Source organism: Perna viridis, chromosome 3 (genome assembly GCF_037379345.1).
Source record: "Perna viridis isolate PV_CMFRI_1.1 ecotype Kerala chromosome 3, ASM3737934v1, whole genome shotgun sequence".
NCBI lineage: Eukaryota > Metazoa > Mollusca > Bivalvia > Mytilida > Mytilidae > Perna > Perna viridis.
In genome coordinates, this window is record NC_142447.1 from 12,202,934 (window position 1) to 12,221,661 (window position 18,728).

The following is an 18,728-nucleotide window of genomic DNA, read 5'->3' on the forward strand; positions in this document are numbered from 1 at the left end:
TTTCTATAGTAAGCTGCTTCAAACAGATTACTTATTACAACCAATAAAAATGATAAACAGGAAAAACAATTAGTCTACAATGCATAATGATTTACAACTCTAATTAAAGCAAAAAAAAAAATAAAGTATTCACACCATCTTGCTTAAAAGGTAAACATCATTTGGCTTACCTCCCTTGATAATCAGATGGTGTACTACTACGACCTCTTTCATCTGTGTCACCAGCCTGGCTATCCTGGGAGTCAACTGATGTTCTGAGTTGTTCTTTAACTGTTAAAAGAATTAATAAAGCTAATGAATAGCTAACTGTATCTTATTTATAGCCATAAACTAACGAATTAAGACATGTGCATGTATACTTGTACCATAAACTCAAAAATAAAACCATCTTTGAGACATCAACATATAAAATTTTTGTCATCAAATTACACTGTTTCAAACAATGACATATACATGTATTTCTAAAACTTCATATCATTATGCACATTTGTACAAAGTTTTATGACGATGTAAAAAAAAAGCTTCTAGGCAAAGGTTCACTTCATTGGCATCTTGCATAAAAATAATAACATCAAAATTCAAGAAAAACCATTAGTTACAGCAAAATAAACATATTTACCATCCGTCAACTCTTCATCATCATCGTCATCATCATCTACCTCATCATCATCAAAGTCTGTGGAGGCCATACTATTGGTACGAGGACACGATGGAATCTAACAAGCAAAAGTTACAATACAATAATTGTAACTTACCACTGGGGCACTTAGCTTAAGAAATATTTCAAACACTCAGCATATTTTACATTTAGCTTATTTTCAACACAGGTAATTAGCTTGTATGAACTTTGATTTCTGATACTAGAGGAGACATTGGGTAAATGTACTCTTAAAAACAGAGTTATTTACTCATAATTTAAATCAAAATTCAAGTTATTACTGCTAGTAGAAAAAAATGAGTGCTAACTAAATGCATTTTTTATTGATAGCAATACTCCTGAATCCAATTAGTAAAAGCATAATATCATTCATAAAGTTTCTACCTTTTTCATAGGGAAGGTATCCTGATCTCTGGCCTTCTTGTTTTTGATCAGTATTTTATACTTCAGCTGGTTAGGGGATGGTAACTGGGGATCTTCACAAAAATCACTCTCAAACAGGAAACTGGTCACTAACTTATCACCAAACACATCCTGTAGTACAACAGAAAACAGTAACTTCATTATATTGTTACAATAGAATTAGAATTGTGTATTTTATTTGTGTGTACCAATTTTTGTGATTTAAAGAAAAAAAATGTCGATAGATTCTTGAAATTTGTTGATTTGGCAACTCCTTCATACAAATGAATTGGAAATGTCCTTTTCACTGGAACCTAATTTCGCTGTTTGGAAAACCATAAAAAAGAACAAAACATTGTACAAGTTATGAAAAAAAACAATAAATTGAAAAAAGAAAATGATGGATTCTCGGAACTATGGCCATTCAAATTTAATTTCTCCTTTCTCAGGCCTATTTTGAAGAAAATCAATGATGGAGGGAGCAATTTTTTTTTCAATCTTTTATCCCCTAAAAAGTGACAAGGGTGCCAATTACAGCCCACAGAGATAACAGATTTTGAAAGATGTTTTTGTTTTATGGAGATAAAGGGGTAATGACAAATTCTTGAAAGCGAGGGAAAAGGGAAAAGGAAGAACCTGTGAATATTGAAATTATTTTAGTGGCGTTATTCTTTTCATCTTATTTATTCCTTTTTGATCCAGTGAGCAAAAGAATAATATTTAAGATTTTCTGCAAGTTTTAATTTGTTTTCGACTAAAATTTAAATACACAGCAATTACAATGTTTTGATAGGTGTTTAATAAAATATAATACATACACTGAATATTTTTGCCATTTTCTGCTGTTGAGGTACAGAGCAGTGGTTTTCTATAGATAATATCACAGGATAGGGGGAGGTGATGAAAGCACTTTTATTGATAGCTTCTACTGCTGCCTAGAAACAAAAAAAAATACTGTAAACTACATGTACTAATTTTTACAAGGATTCTGATTTTCACAGTGGACACAAACCCCCCCCCCCCCCAAAAAAAAAAAAAAAAAAACCCAATACCAGTGAAATTGATTTTAATACTATGGAATGTTAAACATTATTTTGAAACAATGAATATTGATACCAGCAAATATATTCACTTGATAGAATCTGCGAAAATTAAGAACCACAAAAATTAATATATTTGTAAAACTAAATGAGAAAATGTAGAAACAATGCACTCCATGTACTTCCTTTAAGGAGGTAGACCTGGGGTAAGGGGCATGACTCTTCAAATCAGTGATGATGTTTGTATCATATTCAATTTCACCTAAGACTTTCAAGCTTTCATTTGAAACACAATGAAATCAATCAAAGTTACTTTGGTGCTTACATGAGATTGATATAAAGAGCCTGAATACAAACATTCCAATGATTTTAAAGAGTTGTGTCCCTTACCTTAGGTCTACCTCCTTAAATGACCTTACAAATTGTCTCCCTTACATGAGGATGATTTAAGTTGTAATTGTGTAGTTGACTTGATTCATTAGCTTTGATCAACTAAATGACTAATACCTAAACATTATTTAAAATGAAAAAAAAAATGCCTAAATTCAAACCTATATACTCCTCAAAACTTTGTTTGAGGGGGTATAGTAACCTTGCAGTTTTGTTCAACAACTACAACCATAGAATCTGATCATAATTACACTATTTATTTTACAACAAATTATTGCTAAACACCTAAATTAAATGCTAAACAATATATTAATGTAAGAAAAAAAATCAGAATTTTTTAAATAAAAGTGCTGTTAGCAGTGGGATTTTTTTGATTCTTGTGAAAATTGGAGCATGAAAAAATTAAAAAAATTACATCATGTAAAATAAAACTATAATTTTATATTTGCATTTTCCATATCATTTAGAACTGTGTTTCCTAATATATATAAGCTTAATTTCAGTCAATAAAACTGATTTCTGAAGTAATTAAGTACTGTAATTGATAGTTAAACAATATTCAACTTCACACACATTTCAAATTTTGCTCTATTTCACCTCCCCCCCTTTTTTTTTAAACATGTCAAAAAGTTGATTTGCAATCACATTCTAAATTATTTCAAAAGAGTATTATGCTAAACTGTAATTATACTCAAACAGAACTAATCTTACATAAGAAAAAATATCCATGATCAATACAAGATTTTCACATTTAGACACTTTTTATCAATTTGAATTTTCTCAGCTAAAATCACTGCTCTTCACTTCCTGTTTATTAATCATAAAATATTGATGATAAGATGGAGATTTTGACTGATAATTGTATTAAGTGGAATATGCTTAGCACATTTAATGCTTCTTGACACATTACTGCAAGCACTTCATTCTCTAAATGCTTATTTATTACTAAACATCCAAAAAGGATTCCCTAAAATCTTCAGTTCATTTAAAGATGAGATCTTAATTTTATTTGCAGAAATAATAAAATAATATTGAGCTCAATAACTACCAGAAACATATTTATATGTTATAAAAGATGTATTGAATAATATAAAAGGAATTTCATTTGGACTACATTTTTGTGTAGTGTTCAGAAAAAAGTAGGGAAGTTCCAGGCATGAACCAGTGACATAAGGTATTTTGATAAATCAAAAACACAAAAATATATCATGACTTGATAGTAGCCAAAGTCTTACCTTAAATGAAATCTTTGTTGTAAGAGTATGTCCGTGGTAAATAATAGGCCAGTTGTCATCTCCATCCCAACAGTCTAACTCTACACATCGACAACCTAATAACAGTACCTGGAAGTATAAAACATTCAATAATTATCTGCTCTTAAACACATAAACTGTCCACCCCCTTGCCCTGGTGCATACAACAACATATCTAAAGCATTTTTAAGTTATCCTACTGCATGTGGATGAACGGTCATACAGAAAGAAGTAATGATGGACAGTATCATAGTACATGTATTATAATTCTGCAAATAATGTGAACCTTAAAATCAATAGTACTGCATTGTTTCTTATTTGGTAAAAATGACACGTCTCATTTCAATGTATTACAAATGAATGTAAGCTAAGTATTAACATTGTTCTACAAAAGCTGCCAAATCCATGAATTCAGGGCTTTACATTTATTGAGCACCAACCAATTGATGTTTTCACACTACTCGAGAGAGTATAGCACAGACAGGTGTTACTATTCATTTTACCTGACTATACAACTCAGGTGAGGATTCTCCAGTTAACTGGTGCCCTGTCAGGTATGTATTGTGAGATGAGGCTATGTAGTAATGAGACAGTGGCTGTTCCATATCCTGAAAAAATAAAAATAAAACTTGTTAAAATGTTGTTAAAAGGAAAAGAAAAATTGCATGAGGAGAGATGTACTCATTTTCATCAGGCATAATAACTTTGAAAAGATATCAAACTAAACTTATCAAATGATTTCTTTAGTGAAGTTACCAAACCAATGTATGAAAAGAAGCATACACAAGTACTTGGCTTATTAAGGGTAATAAGCAACAAGTATGGATTTCTTGAAAATAAACTCTTTTCCAGTGACTACCTTTTGAAGTAATATTACATGTACCATTATTCTAAAAAAGTAAACATTCGACTGATGGATGGTAAAACTATATGAATGCACTATTTCAATCATGTGCTATTGTTAAAGAGTGCACACAAAGCATGTTAACATTATCCACATTTGATGGATAAGAAAACAAAACTTACTACCATTACCTCATCATTGTGTTTGGTTTTCTCATAGATATAGGCATAGTTATCTTTGTCCATCAAGAATCGTGAGAATCCTTCAAACGATAAACAATTATTACTCCGTAATACTGTATCTGGCTCATGGCGCTGAAATTATGAGTAAAATTGATTAGTGCTATGAAAGATACAATAAGTAAATTTTAAGTTCTATGCCTACATTTTTTTTTACAAATATTCTAAACAGATAAAAAAATTATCATAAAATAATTGTCCAATATTCGATATCCTAATTCCCTGTACTAAGATAAACAGGCAGTTCATGCAAGGGTAGGAAAGTAGGCAGAGCCAAAGTGTTATAAATGGTCAGTGACCAAATATCATCAATAATTATACTGTCAATGCATTTTGGTTTCTCAAACAGAACGATTGCAGTATAGGCAATAAATGTGTCTGGCTAATGGCATAGTAAGAGGATAACTAGAGCTGTGAGCGGACTGAATAATATCCCTGCTTGTAAAAAGTTGGATTACTTTCCTTTAAGAAACATCTAATGAAAATAGTCTTGCTTCATATATTCCTATAAAGGTTTATAAAAATCTGATTAACAGCTCAGAAAGTACAGGTAATTGCACATACAAAATTTATATTATGTAAATCTAATTTTAAAAACTTAAATTGGATTTACTCCCTTAGCAAGCATTTTCCTTTTTATATTTACATAAATATTTTTATATTTACATAGTACCGTACCTAAAGCTTCCATGTTAAGATTCATCAAAATCTTATAAACAATTATGAAGTACTTAGGTATAAAAGGTACACAGACAGGCAGTCATGGTGACCTTTAAAACTTTGTTTGATGTACGTATGATGAAATCTAGAGTAAAGAATTTAACACGTACCTGGATAAGGTGTATGATCTCTTCATCATGAAGATGTTGGTCCTGGTATTCTTCAAGAAAATCTTTGAAATCTTTCAGAGTGAGGCATCGATTCTGTGCACTCTCAACTCCAGCACAGTTTGGTCCTATACTGGCAACGGCAATGGCATCACAGATTTTATGTCGCTGTACATTGTTAGTAGTTAGCTCATATGTACTATTCCTTGTTAACACACCTTAAATAGGAAATGATATGGTATCAACCTTAAGTTTGTTTGTAGTTTTTTCTGTGATGACATGAAATTAGCATAAAAACAGGAAACAAAAAAAAAAATTGTAAATATTAAAAAAATTATAAAATAAGCAGTGTTTCCCCAGTCGAACGCAGGCAAAGAGCCAGGTGCGACAGGCTGCTCCTAAAGCCTCCATCTGAAAATGAACCAACCTCACCAAGCTATAAACTCCTCCCTGCCGAAGGTCACCTTCTCGGTGGGGTTTTGCATGTTTTCTGTAACCTTTTTAAACCAACTGTTGTGACAGAATAATAAACGGAACCAAGATTCTAGTGGAAATCAAAAGAATGTGATACACATGATTTGGTCATTTAAATTCAAATACTTTTTTCAACATTTTTTTAAATGTACACAAGAAAAATTAAAAAAATAATGTCGTGTAAGAAAGATGGGCTTATTCGAGAGAGGACAGTTTTTTCACCCTATTACTGCATACCAATTAAAATTAGTAGACACCAAAGTTTGGGATCTGTTCTATGAGATATGTTTTAATTTCAGCATTAACCAATTTTCACACTTTGAAATTATGTAAAATGAATGCTCTATGTTGAAAACAAAAAAGCTTTTTATATTTTCTCTGCCAATCACCACACAAATAAGGCAAATAAAATAACCTACAATACAGTATTCAAGTTTGTGGTAAGACTTAACTTTGGTCCCCAATATATATGCAAATGTCTTATCTCAGTAATATACAAAACACTCCACCACAATCCATATACAGAGAAACCTGTCTAAACCAAACCCTAGCTGGACTGGAAACCTGTCTAAACCAACCCATACATAGACTGGAAACCTGTGTAAACCAAACCCTAGACTAGAAACCTGTCTAAACCAAACCCTAGCTAGACTGGGCCCCTTTCTAAACCAAACCACACAGACTGGAAACCTATCTAAACCAAACTCTAGACAGACTGGGAATCTGTGTAAACCAAACCCTAGATAGACTGGAGACCAGTGTAAACCAAATCCTAGAAAGACTGGAAACCTGTGTAAAACAAACCCTAGATAGACTGGAAACCTATGTAAGCCAAACCCTAGATAGACTGGAAACCTATGTAAGCCAAACCCTAGATAGACTGGAAACCTGTGTAAAACAAACCCTAGATAGACTGGAAACCTATGTAAGCCAAACCCTAGATAGACTGGAAACCTATGTAAGCCAAACCCTAGATAGACTGGAAACCTGTGTAAAACAAACCCTAGATAGACTGGAAACCTATGTAAGCCAAACCCTAGATAGACTGGAAACATGTGTAAACCAAACCCTAGATAGACTGGAGACCTGTGTAAACCAAACCCTAGATAGACTGGAAACCTGTGTAAAACAAACCCTAGATAGACTGGAAACCTGTGTAAAACAAACCCTAGATAGACTGGAAACCTATGTAAGCCAAACCCTAGATAGACTGGAAACATGTGTAAACCAAACCCTAGATAGACTGGAGACCTGTGTAAACCAAACCCTAGATAGACTGGAAACCTGTGTAAGCCAAACCCTAGATAGACTGGACATATCACTGATTTCTAGGTGACTACCTCCTTAAATAAATTTCAATCTTTTCACATAAAAGCCATAAAAAGTGAATTATACTTGAGTAACAATAATTTTGTTTTGGATTAATGTAAATTTAACTGAAGCTACCTGTGAACTAAAGCTGGCTTTGATACTGTGAAAATGAACACTTACAATAATCCCCTGAAGGTGGTGTGTAAGCCAAAGGTTTGTTAGCTGGCTGCTCCTTACTGTTAGGTTTACACGGTAATGTCAGCTCCTCAAACAGATCCTTTAAATCTCGTCGGCATCGTAAACTAAATGCTTTGAACAGATCTATAAAGTCCAGGAATGTTAACTGAATGGAATGCGTAATTGAGCTAGTCTTATTGTCCATTGAATGTACACCTAGAGACATACGTCTTCTCTTGTTGCGGTAACAGTTTGTAAAGCTAAATGTAAGATTTCGAGGTCGCTCACCCGCTCCACTTTTTATTATTTGTTCCAAGTTATGGTCACTAGATGCAGGAGAGTGTTTTATGTCAAATGATTTAGACATCCCTGAGTGTTTATTGTCATTTATTGCACTGCCACTGGCTAATTTTGGACTAGATTCCTGAAAACAGAAATAAATCAACAACTTATCTCTACATAATTTCCATGATATTGCAGTTATCACTTCCAAATTAAATATATCATTTTCAACAGAATGATTCTGAACCATTCAAGTTCCAGACTCCTTACAAATATTGGATATCATTGATGCTCTATCTCTAGTAACACAAAAACAGAAACAGACAAATACCTAAGCTAAAAAAAAATTCAGCAAATGAAAAAGTGTTTTAATGGTAAAATAATCTACCTTTGAGGTTGTGATATATCCACTGGACCTTCTTGAGCCTTGACCTTCAAGTTCTACACTCTTTAAAAGAAAAATAATGATTGAATTAAGATACATGGTTATTAAGCTTAACTTGAAAAGCTAGAAAATATGAATTATCCCCCTTGCACTACCACATTAAGCAATAATCACGTAAACAAGAAAATTATGTTAACACCAGCATCTTCAAGTTCTTTTAAAATAAATATTTAGCTATCTACACTTTCTATTAAGTACCAATAGCTGTCAAAGTGCTAAATTAAATTGTTTAATTAAGGAGGCAGACCTAGATTAAGTGACAACTCTTACAGGAGTAATCAAGGGAACCAAGATTCTAGAATGTAATCCAGGGACAAAGACCAGACATGTGAATGTTTGTATTCAGCATTTTGAATTTATCTCATATAAGCACCAAAGTAACTTAGACTGATCTCATTCTGTTTCAAATGAAAGCTTGATAGGCTTTCGTAAAATTGAATACACCATATTAACATACACCATAACTATACAGAAGGTATGATATGAAAAAAAATACCTTTGATGATGAAAAACTACTGTTTTTCTTCTTGAATGGTCCTACATTAGGTGTCCATTTGGATGTGGATGGAGTGAGATCTTGTGAACCAGAGGTAGCTTGGGGTCTAGCTGACCAATGACGACCACCAAATACCTGAAATACCAAAGATTTGTGAATAAAAATTCTGCAAACTTATGCTGATGTAACATATTATTCCAGAAATTTTTTTTTATTGCAATGTCATCAAAAGCCATGACAGGGACTGTGGCAATTGGAAACTCTTTCAATGGTATAACACCACTTTATGAGAATGATTAAAATCCTTTATTGAGAATGATTAAAATCCCTTATCTACAAATTGAACACTATTAAATTTAAGCGGTCATTGTATAGGTAAAAACAAGAAAATAAGAGACAAATGTCATGCACCAATACAATACTCATCATGATTAAGCTAAATGTATATACCAAATAAAAAAAACCCAAAAAAACAAAAAAACAAAAACAAAAAAAAACCATTCCTTTAACCCTTTAAAGGATTCACTAGTTTTAGCCAGCCAAAATTTAATGGACAGATGTAAATAAGAACGGCAGTTAAACTAGCAACCCTACCTAAACCCCTTTAAAATGCATGGGGCGTAAACATTGTTGTTGCATCTCCTTACATCAGAGATTTTAACTCCATTGCATTCTTGATAAAAAATCCTAGCATCATCATTGGATGTTTTGCTGAGTTTTAACATCAAAATTATTGTTCAAACAGAGAAAAAAGTATCAGATACAAATTTCACAACTTATTTGAGTCCTCTCCATAAGGCACATACATACTTTTACACACATATCTATAGAGGTTATGTTCAAAAGCAGAAAAGATGAGACTACTAACCTTGATAGCCTCAGCAGGTGTTGGGCCTTGACATTTCTCATTCTCATAAAACAATTGTAAATATTGAGTTTTCAGGAACTGCACACGTTTGTCTGTCTGTAATGTAAGTTTTCGAGCTGCTCGAACTAATCTCACAAGTCCAGAATACCACATTTTACATGTAAACTTAGGTATCACAAAAAAAATCTTTCTGTTTTCTGAATAATTTGCACCAAAGAGAATTGATATGACATTTTTTTGAGGATCTAAATTCTCCATGTTGTGTCTTTTCATAATAATTCCTAAATCATTCACACCAAAATCGTTTTTCCTCGAAACCTCCTTGACTAGACGTAAATCTATAAATCCTTCCTCTAAAGTTTCATACATATCCTCACCACCTGAATACCTCATGCACAACACTTGAGTAGAACTTGAGTCTGACTCGCCCTTTAGGGCAAAGTCTGGATATGTTGAAGAACTAGCACTAAGTGAACTCCAAGACTGTTTCCTCCAGGTCAAGGTCGAATTGTCAATTTCCAGTTTGAGGTAGCACATACATGACCTATTGCTGTCCTCCTCCACACGAACAACTGTTGTGCCATGATGTAAACTTTGCAGTGTTTGTGAATCTATTTGAGCCATTTTTCTTGTTATTAACATGAATTCATGATCGGCTGAAATTTCCTTGATGGGTTGATATGAATCTAGGTCAAGGTCATAGTCACTTTCACTGTCATTATCATACTCCTCATAATCCTCCAAACTGTACAAAAAAAACATAAAAAAGTATTTACTGTTTTGGAATGAAGTTACACACTGGTGTATTTGTTGCATGTCACCAAATTTGTTCTTTTTCCCATTTATCAAATTTGCAAATGTTTTGAACATAATTCAATGTCATTGTTATTAGTAATATTGTTGCCTGTAACTAACTCACCCTAACAAACAATGGGGCTTACCTTTGATAGTCATCATCCCTCCTCCTCTAACCATGACTTTGGAATTAAGCAATATCACTAAGAATAACAAGGGCCAGATTTCGTCCAGTCCCCACCCTAACAAACCATGGGGCTTACCTTTGATAGTCATCATCCCTCCTCCTGTGCTCATGACTTTGAATAAAGCAAGAGCACTAAGAACAACAAGGGCCTGATTAAGCCCAGTTCCCATCCTAACAAACAATGTGGCTTACCCTTATCATCATCCCTCCTCCTCTGACAATGACTTTGGAATTAAGCTATATCCCTAAGAACACCAAGGGCCTGATTAAGGCCCGTCCCCACCCTAACAAACAATGGGGCTTACCTTTGATAGTCATCTTCCCTCCTCCTCTGACCATGACTTTGGAATAAAGCAATATCACTAAGAACAACATGGGCCTGTTTAAGTTTGTCCATGTTCAGTAAACCTCCTACACCAATCCTTGTCATAAATCTATCCTCTCCATTGTAGTCTGATATAAACTGAAAGAATATAAACAAAGTTACTATAGAAACTCAATTGTCTTATGGTATCAGTGTTCCAAGTTTTTGTACAAACCAAGAATTATAGTTGTCAATAATATATAATGTACAGATGTTTCATTGACATATTATGGTCAAATGAAATCCTTGTTCCAATGAAATTTTGCTAAAATCCTAATCACATGTTAAGAGGAAGTTGTGGCCATAATCAACCTGAAGATAAAATATCGTGGATCAGGAAGCTGTGGCTGTAATCAGCCTTTGTACAAAGTACAGTGATTAACAGTATAGCCTGAAGTGTACACATTACAATCATGGACACTTCAGAGTTCAGCATCTATCACAGTACAAATAAAATGAGTATCAATGTTTGATGTGAAAATCTATGTTTTCAGGTGATTGCAATTATGACACTATAATAGATGAAAAAAACATCAACAAATGTTTATACAAATTATATAATATTGCACCTGCAAGTGTCAGTTTAAATCATCATGTACCAAACTTTTTAATGACTATTTAAAAATGCTTCACACACAGTTAGCTACTATAAAAGTTGATATTAGCCTACAGTGTATCTGAAAAACTATTGGACAGACAAAAAAATAGTTGAACTTCCAGCACTTGAAAACATTTTAAGACCATGTCAAACTGTGTCATTTTTATATCAATTTGCTAAAATTAGAAACAGTAAGTTTCAGTAAAATTTTATGAATGAGTTCAAAAAGGAGATCATTGCCCATAATTTGGAATCACAATAAAATGCATTTTTTTCTAAGAAAATGCAAAACACATTAGTGGTCTTTCTTACACACATGGTTTTATGAACAATATGACGAACTGAAAATATTTTTGGTTGACAGAAAATTATATTTTGACATTTCATATTACTTTAATTAATGTCATAATATTGTATCAAAATATATTTATTAATTACAAGTATATAAGGACCAAATACCTCACAAAGAGTACAAAAGTATGACAACAAACCTCAAGAGACTGACTCTCTTCTGATGGAAGGACTATCACACTTGGAAGAGTTATGAATAATGCTCTTAAGTCTCTCAAGAACACACCAAAAAATGGTACAACTTTGCATTCTGGGACATCTAGTGCTCGACTCAGCGCTTCTTTATAGTCATTTGTCATTTGCCTTGACAACAAAGCTGCCGCCAAAAAGTGGAGTGTTGATAAGTCCTCATCTGGTATTGACAACCAAAATGGCCGAAGTTTCTCTGATCTGAAAATAAAAATGCATAAAAATGCAAAAAAAAAAAAATTATATATTCTACAAATGTATATGCAGAATGATTTCCAAGATGCCAGACTGACTGTGAAGAGCCTGATATGACCTTGGGGAAATTTTGTCTTCAAAACATCTTTGGTGTTTTTTTTTTTTTTCACAAAATGTTATCATACAAGTAAATTTTTGTGATATTGTTTTGTTACACATTTTTCATTTTGAATTCATCAATAATCTCTTTAGCACAGAAACAATAAGTAATTCTATATTTCCAATATGATTATGGAAATAACATAATATAAATACATTCAAACCTATCTTTAAGTGACCTTCCAAGAGAGAGTAAAATCATGGTTGCATAAAACAGGTGCTCTTTATATACAGATTAATTTTACATATAATGCACTAAAACATTATAATCAAAGCCTAAGACAGATTATTACAGCATACAAGTGGTGGCTAAATCAGGTTTTACTGTATTATGTCTATTATGATTTAAAATCTTACTTCAGTCCAGCAACTATTTCCATTGTCGTATTAAAGTTTCCAATACACCAGCAGTAAAATGCTAATCGTAAAATACAGGACAGTATGGCTTTTCTATTCTCAAATGTGGGCTGAGTTATAATGAGCTGAGTCACCCATGAACTGACCTATATGACAAGGAACATAATTCATTACATATAATGATCAAGTAATTCAAAGTAAAAGATATCAAAAATATGATATGGCAAACACATCAAATTATCTATGCCTTCAAGGCAATGAACTCGGTAAAAAGATAACAGTGAAAGTACTATTGTTCATTGAGGTACCAATTTTCGTGGTTTTTGTGGGTAGGCCAAACCATGAAATTTAGTTCCCAACAAAGGATATTCCAATTTACGTGTCTACTGAAAACCTCAAAACCATGACTTCAGGAATCGACAAACTTGTGTTTCTTCCCTAATCCACAAAAATAGGTATCCACGACTTAAAGTACTTTCACAGTCATCTTTCTGAGTTGACAGTGTAAAACTTGGAGTTATACAAAAGTATAAAACAATTTTCAAATTTAATGATAACTCTTCCAGAGAACCTGTTCTACTCCAGTTTGTTTGTGGAAGTTTATATTGCAAGTCCTTTATATTTTTGGATCTGTCTTCTTTTTCCTGTCTTAATTTTTTACATGTAATTGTATTTTATTCTGTGGTGTACTTGGTGTATACAGATTATCGCTATTTTCAGTTTTCATGATTTATTCATGTCTTCAGTTCTGATATCTCTCAGTTGTCCTTCAGGATTGTCCTTTTGTTTTGATGCTAAGATATTTTTTCTCTATACCTAACTTCAACCAGATTGCATTTCTAAGAAAAGTTCTACAATAGTCCTTAAACGAAAATTGGGATATTTTGGTTTATTTGGCACCTCCTTTAAACTAGCCAAAATTAAACACACCAAAACATAACGTATGCAAGCATTTAGACTGCCAATATATATTGGTGTATTATCATAGTTGAGTGAACTATGATGGATGTAGGAGTAAATGCATGGTATGCTTACCTGAAGTGACCACATTAACCATGATGGAACTAGATTATAAATGTATTATTATTTATTTTACCTACAAAAACTGTAGAAATTAATCAGTCACTGGTAGAATTAAAATGAAAAGGCCAAAATAATACACATCAAATTTAAACATAAATGTCTTGTTAAGAAACTGCCATAATAACACCAAAATATCCCAATTTACAGTAATACATTCATTGGGCTTTTATAAAGTTGCAGCAGACTATCTAATGCCCTTCACATTACACAAATTTTCAAAGCCACCTTTATGATGTAAACATGCATTCACTACTGTCATAGAACAACCATTTTAGAGGCTTATTTTGAACATGTGTAATTTTCTATAATAATTGAAATGTTCAGTAGTCAATGTGACAATGCTGCATTCCAATTTCCCCATAAATTTTATTGAACAGAAAAGACCATAGAAGCAACACGTTTATCTGAGTTTATTTAATTGTACCAAAGGTAGAATCAAAATATGATTATATTTAAGGAGGTAGAAACTCTTGAAATCAGTGATATGTTTGTAGAATATTCAATTTCACCAAAACCTATCAAGCATTCATTTGATACAGAATGAAATCAATTCAAGTCACATTTATGCTTACATGAGATTGATATTAAATACTTTACACAAACATTCACATGATTTGTAAGAGTTATGTCCCTTCCTCTAGGTCTACCTCCTTAAAAAATATAATATAGTACAAACATACCTCATTGAACCTCTGTATGAGGTCTTCTACACTTGAGTTCTTCCTATTGACATTTGACCCCCGGGTCAGATCAGTTGTGACCTGTCTGATGTAGTGGGCAGGGAGTATACTGTTGAACAGACCATGTTCTACATTGGTCAACATGATAGCAACTTCCTCAGGAAAATGTAACCTCTTGCGTAGATGTTCAAGTTCCTTGGAGTAACGAGATCCTCCGTGAATGGCTGGTCTGAGTAGGGATGGCTTACAGTGGAAATCTGAATTGAAATAATTCAGAATAGTATTAAATTCATACATATAACTTCTTTTCTTCCCATAGAAGATTGGACAAAGAGGCAAATCTAAGACCCAAAAATTTAAAAAGTGTATGTATGTATATATGATAGTATAATACAACACCTGTTTCATTTCTCAGTAATGCTATTCATTAATTATATTGGAAGGGGACTATGTACCTTAATATAGATACAGTCAAACCTGTTTAAAGTGACCTACCAAAGGAGGACAAAATCATGGTCACATATGACAGGTGGTCATTATATAAATACAGGTTAATTCTATAAATAATGCTCTACATAGGGATATTATTATCATAGTCATAATCATGATGGGTTATAGCTGAATACAAGTGGTCAGGATAATACTGGTTTGACTGTAGTTGTATAAAGCTGTACAACCATAAATGATTTGGCCTGGTATATGATACAAAGGTAATTAGCATTGCTAAAATTCTGTACATCGTCCTATAGAACATTCTTGACAATATAAAAGCAAGGAGAGTCAGACAGAGGAAACCATACATATCACATCCTATTGTCTGTTTGGATTACAATCGTAGTAATAGATAAGTGACCAGCCGACAGTGATTGATAGAGATGCTGGTACCAGAAAATACTGGAATGGAACCCATTATTTTTCAGTCAATTGTGATAGATAGGCGGGAACCCGATACTGTTTTGACCATATTATATTTGCATTCTTTGGAAAAATTTATTGTTTTTCTTGTCATCTAGCTTTAACTTATCTGACTGAATTCTTTCCTGAATGTTTCCTAGGTTTGACACTCTAATAGCAAAATCTTTTAACATTTCTGGTGCCTTTGCTTTATTTGTGTGTGTTGTATATATACATATTCCCAAGTTTTTTTTAAAACAAACATAGAGCCTGAACAAAATGATGCAATAAAATAATAGCTTGTTTCCTTTTCTTCACTAAAGCTGATTTTCTGGTTAACTGATTTGCTGTAACCTTGACCTTTGACCTATAACCTGGAACTATTCTATACATTAGGCCTTAATGACACTTATAACAGGACACTTGTATCAAATATTAAACTAGTGCAGATTGTTTCAAAATTACTATAACCTTTGACCTTTGACCCATAAGGTTGACTTTTACCTAAAGTTTCAATGACACTTACAAAAGGACATCTCCCATTAATATTTACAATAACAATTAATGACCCCAAAACTGTTGAAGAAGCCTTAACAAGTTCTTGATATCAGCTGACAAAAACTTGAATATATATTTACAGATTTATATTTTGCACACAAATCTAAGGGTGAAAATGGGGGTCATAAACTTAATTATCATAATACAAATATGTTTATGATAATATCATTATGTCTTTAAACTTGATTCTTTCCCAAAGTAGATTAAAGGATGTGAAAATTATAATGTTTACCCTGATCTCAAATATAAAGTACTTTTATGGGCATGTTCAACATTTCATTTATAACTTCACTGCTTAAAATTGTTCTGTGCAAACACTTTAAATAAAATGATAAAAGATCTTTTTCTAAAGCTGCAAGTGATACTAAAATTACATGGACCTCTTGTAACTTGGGCTGAAATTTTGTTTTTCAAGACAGAGCAAGGGTTGGAAATGATCTATAAACTGTTAAAATTTACTACTTACCAAAAAGTACTAAATTTTTAAAGCTTTACAAAATTACAATCTGACCAACTATTACTTCATTCAGCATACAAATTAACAATGCAACTTTCTTTTACTTGGACATTCTTTTAAGTGATATTTCTACTCACAATTTTATACATACTAAAATGTCAATTTTATACATACCAAAATGTCAATTTTATACATACTAAAATGTCAATTTTATATATACCAAATTTCAATTCTACATATACCAAATTTCAAGTTTATACATACCAAAATCAAAACTATCTCTCCGCAACGTTCCATTATTGAGATATCTACCATCCATGTCCAATGCATCCCATAATACTGCTGTGACAGACTTGAGGTTTTCTAGCGAAGACATTGTCAGGTTCCATGGCTTACTTCCCCGAAATTCAAGATCTAATCCATCATGATACTTCCCACTGCCCGTCTCAAAATCTTTCAGTTCTTTAATACTGTGACTTTTGGCAAGGATTTTAGATTTGTTGTCCAGTAAAACAACTTTTTCACTGGCTACACCAAACAGTCGAGTGATCTGAAAGATGGAAGTAAATTATATAGTTGTTTTATGCTATAGCCATTTGATTTTGAAAATCAAGTATCCAGAATACTAGACTAGGAGATATGTTAAGTACTTCTCCATCTAACAATCAGGCAAAATGTGTATACGGTGTGGCAAATGAAAAAAAAATAGACAGAGATTTTATTGCATTATCAAAGTATTTATACCTCATAACATAAAGAAACTACTGTCTAAGTGTTTGCCTTATTAAGATATTGATAGGTCAAATTTAGTTGAAGTGTACTATGGATAAATGATGGGGAATTCTTCTCTAACTTTTTTCTTATATAAGCAGTCAAAAAATATCTATGTCACCAATACTTCAGGATAAATTTAAATAGCTTTATAGTTGTTTTCTAGATATATTTGAACATGTTTGTGGCAAAAAAGACCAAATTGAGAAAAATGATGTGCTTGATTCTTACAGAGAATGGTACTTCATTATCCAAAGAGTGTGGCAGAAATATTGGAACAATTCAAAAGGCTTGATAGAGGCAATATAATTAGCAAAATAAAACCAAATATGTTGATGCCCTTGACATTGGATTCAGAACTGATGAGATTCACTGAGATTCCTTAGTAGTAGTTCTCTTGTGCATACCTATTAACTCCTGCCCCCTCCCCCATATAAAGAGGGGAGACTCCCAAAATTTTTAATATCCTACATAATAATTCAAGATTTGTTGGAGGTTTTTTGGTTAGAATTACTATTTTTTTCTGTAAAAAGTCTAAATAATTCAATTTTTACATAAACAATGTGCTTTTATATAAAAATCTCCAATAGGAGACAGTGTCAATGGGGAAGAACCTCTGATACAAACTGTTCCAAAGGTTAACAGGTATACTTGTAAATATTTGACACAAGGACTAGTCTATACTCCCATATTCACTCATGGCCCCCATTTGCCAGAAAACTTGAAAACAAAATATTTAAGTCTCAGAATACTCTTAACTGTTACACTCTGATGGCATAAAATCCAACACTTGACGTTTTCAATTTTTGTGGCAACAAGGCCAAAACGTCAATTTCTTCATAAATTTCTGTTCACTTTTCTTTTTGATCTTTATTTACTTTACTTGACATTTGATCTTAAGTGGTTACCCTTCAAACTGCTAAAGATAAGCATTTTTTTTTAAAAATTAGACTAAAACTCTAGGCTTGTTTTTTTCACGAGCTACCTCACTGAAGCAATAGCTCCAAGGAAGATCTGCAATCTAAATAAAACACTAGACAAATAAGACACCACACCATAAGATATAACAGTACACATGTACCAAAGTTAATATATAAATATTAAACATTATGAAACAGCAGGGAAGATAGATAACTCTTATCAACACAATAATAGACCATGACCCTAATTCTGGATGGGTTGACCAATGCTGTAACCATACTTGACCCAAATACCTCCAATCTATCTTTGTTTACATATTAACAATAAGATAAAGGACTTTAAAAAGTTGTAATTACTATTATTTGAATGTCATTTGAAATATCTGAAATTTCATACATGTTTTTGCAGTTAAAAAATGAATTCTACTATCCCTTTCAGAATAAAATGGCTACCAATATTTTTA

The 18,728-nt window shown here is 32.5% G+C and overlaps 1 protein-coding gene across 5 annotated transcripts in view; it reads right to left on the reverse strand.

Moving 5' to 3' along the window:
• LOC148621035 (1-phosphatidylinositol 4,5-bisphosphate phosphodiesterase epsilon-1-like) overlaps window positions 1-18,728 on the reverse strand; it is a 236,868-nt gene that overhangs the window by 14,724 nt on the left and 203,416 nt on the right. For all 5 annotated transcript variants that reach the window (XM_088575034.1, XM_088575035.1, XM_088575036.1 and 2 more), the window contains 17 exons: window positions 16,838-17,123; window positions 14,665-14,921; window positions 12,902-13,047; window positions 12,142-12,391; window positions 10,994-11,151; window positions 9,707-10,451; window positions 8,839-8,973; window positions 8,286-8,345; window positions 7,619-8,039; window positions 5,657-5,871; window positions 4,779-4,901; window positions 4,247-4,351; window positions 3,726-3,833; window positions 1,879-1,995; window positions 1,043-1,192; window positions 620-716; window positions 171-270 (listed from right to left, as the gene is read on the reverse strand). In XM_088575034.1, coding sequence (XP_088431160.1) covers window positions 171-270; window positions 620-716; window positions 1,043-1,192; window positions 1,879-1,995; window positions 3,726-3,833; window positions 4,247-4,351; window positions 4,779-4,901; window positions 5,657-5,871; window positions 7,619-8,039; window positions 8,286-8,345; window positions 8,839-8,973; window positions 9,707-10,451; window positions 10,994-11,151; window positions 12,142-12,391; window positions 12,902-13,047; window positions 14,665-14,921; window positions 16,838-17,123 — 3,473 coding nt within the window. The remainder of the gene's footprint in view (window positions 1-170; window positions 271-619; window positions 717-1,042; window positions 1,193-1,878; window positions 1,996-3,725; window positions 3,834-4,246; window positions 4,352-4,778; window positions 4,902-5,656; window positions 5,872-7,618; window positions 8,040-8,285; window positions 8,346-8,838; window positions 8,974-9,706; window positions 10,452-10,993; window positions 11,152-12,141; window positions 12,392-12,901; window positions 13,048-14,664; window positions 14,922-16,837; window positions 17,124-18,728) is intronic.